The sequence below is a fragment of the Tamandua tetradactyla genome, chromosome 2 (genome assembly GCF_023851605.1).
Source record: "Tamandua tetradactyla isolate mTamTet1 chromosome 2, mTamTet1.pri, whole genome shotgun sequence".
NCBI lineage: Eukaryota > Metazoa > Chordata > Mammalia > Pilosa > Myrmecophagidae > Tamandua > Tamandua tetradactyla.
This window is the reverse complement of record NC_135328.1, coordinates 44244931-44246567: the sequence shown is the minus strand read 5'-3', so window position 1 is coordinate 44246567 and position 1637 is coordinate 44244931. Positions and strand designations below refer to the sequence as shown.

Genomic DNA, 1637 nt, shown 5'->3' with positions numbered 1-1637 from the left:
CTATGAATGTATTCTATCCCTTAATTTCCCCAAACTCTTCTTCATGTCCTTGTTCCGCAGACTGTAGATGAAAGGGTTCAGCATGGGTGTCACCACCGTGTACATAACTGTGGCCACCCGGTCCTTCACTACTGAGTACATGGACAGGGGCCTAAAGTAGACATAGATGACACTACCATAGAACAAGGTCACTACAGTGAGGTGGGAGCCACAGGTAGAGAAAGCCTTCCTCTTCCCGGCTGCAGAGGGGATTCTGAGCACAGAGATGACAATCCTCAGGTACGAGAAGAGGATGCACAGGAAAGGGGTCATGATGACAGCCAGGGTCTCAGTCATGACCACCATCTGGCTGGAGGAGGTGTCAGAGCAGGACAACTTTAGCACAGGTTGGGTGTCACAGAAAAAGTGCTTAATGATGTGAGAAGCACAGAAAGACTGGCGAGACATGAGCAGCACCCGGAGCAGGGAGTGCAGGTGTGAGATGGTGCAAGAACCCAGTAGCATGAGGAGGCAACACCGTGGGTTCATGACCACATTGTAGTGGAAGGGGTTGCAGATGGCCACCAGCCGATCTATGGCCATGGAGGCCAGCAGATAACTATCGGTGTTTCCAAAGGCCATGAAGAAGTACATCTGGACCAGGCAGCCCACATAGGAGATAGCCTTTGTCTCTGAGAGTAAATTCACCAGCATCTTGGGCACAGTGACTGTCATGAAGCAGATATCCATGAAGGACAAGTTGCTGAGAAAAAAATACATGGGGGTATGGAGCCGAGAGTCAGAGTGAATGGCCAGGATGATGAGGACGTTTCCAACTATGGTGACCAGGTACATGGTGAGGAAAACAGCAAAGAGGGGTCTCTGCAGCTGAGGGTTGGAAGAGAGGCCCAGCAGAATGAACCCTGTGGTGGGGTTGCTGAAGTTCTTTATCTCCATGGCTTTGGACTTCCTGGATGGGTTTGGAGAAGCATGGAATGAACGCAAAGGGCAGTTTTGTCAAGACAGCTTCTTTCCTATCCTCTGGGCTATGAAAATTTCCCTTTGCTATTTGTTCTGATTTTTAAGAATATATACCTCGAGAAACTGATAGGGAGTAAAATCTAACAAGGGGAAAGTTGTAAATTTTCAGGTTGCTTCCTGAATTAGAAACCAGAGGTTTCCCACCTGTTCTTAGGGATATCTAAGTGGCTTCATTTGTCTGAATTCTCCTTCTAAGGATTCTTCTTAGGTTTTTCTTGACTTTTTAGCCTCTTTTTTTGTCCCTTGGGAAAAGGCTGCTTGGTTTTTCTTTTAATCAGAATGTTTTCCTACCAGAGGCCCCCATAATTCCACCACTGCTCAGAGGTCTGTGTGAACAGGGGGTGAAGATGGGACTAAAAGAAAATCAAGCCTAGTGAATTTTCTTGTTACCCAGAAAATTCAGATGAGAGTTTTAGAATCTTTAGCTCAAAGACATGTCAATGTTATTTAAGGATTTTTATTTTGCAAACGATTGCGACTTTTGGCTAGCATGATCACTCTCCTTATATTAAAAATTCCAGATCTTGGAACTCCACTCACATTAGGAATACTACCAAGAATAGCCTATGTTCCTGATATATACTATTTAAATATATTAACATTTTTTCCTTAAAAAT

At 44.8% G+C, this 1637-nt stretch overlaps 1 protein-coding gene across 1 annotated transcript; it reads right to left on the bottom strand.

The window, feature by feature from the left end:
- On the bottom strand, positions 1–1006 carry LOC143659923 (olfactory receptor 1L6). Its single transcript, XM_077133335.1, has one exon. The coding sequence runs from the start codon at positions 934–936 to the stop codon at positions 1–3; it is 936 nt and encodes a 311-aa protein (XP_076989450.1). The 5' UTR covers positions 937–1006.
- Positions 1007–1637: the final 631 nt, after the last annotated feature.

What these genes read in the sequence shown, in the direction of transcription:
- LOC143659923 (XM_077133335.1), bottom strand. Translation starts at nt 936, where the DNA reads ATGGAGATAAAGAACTTCAGCAACCCCACCACAGGGTTCATTCTGCTG.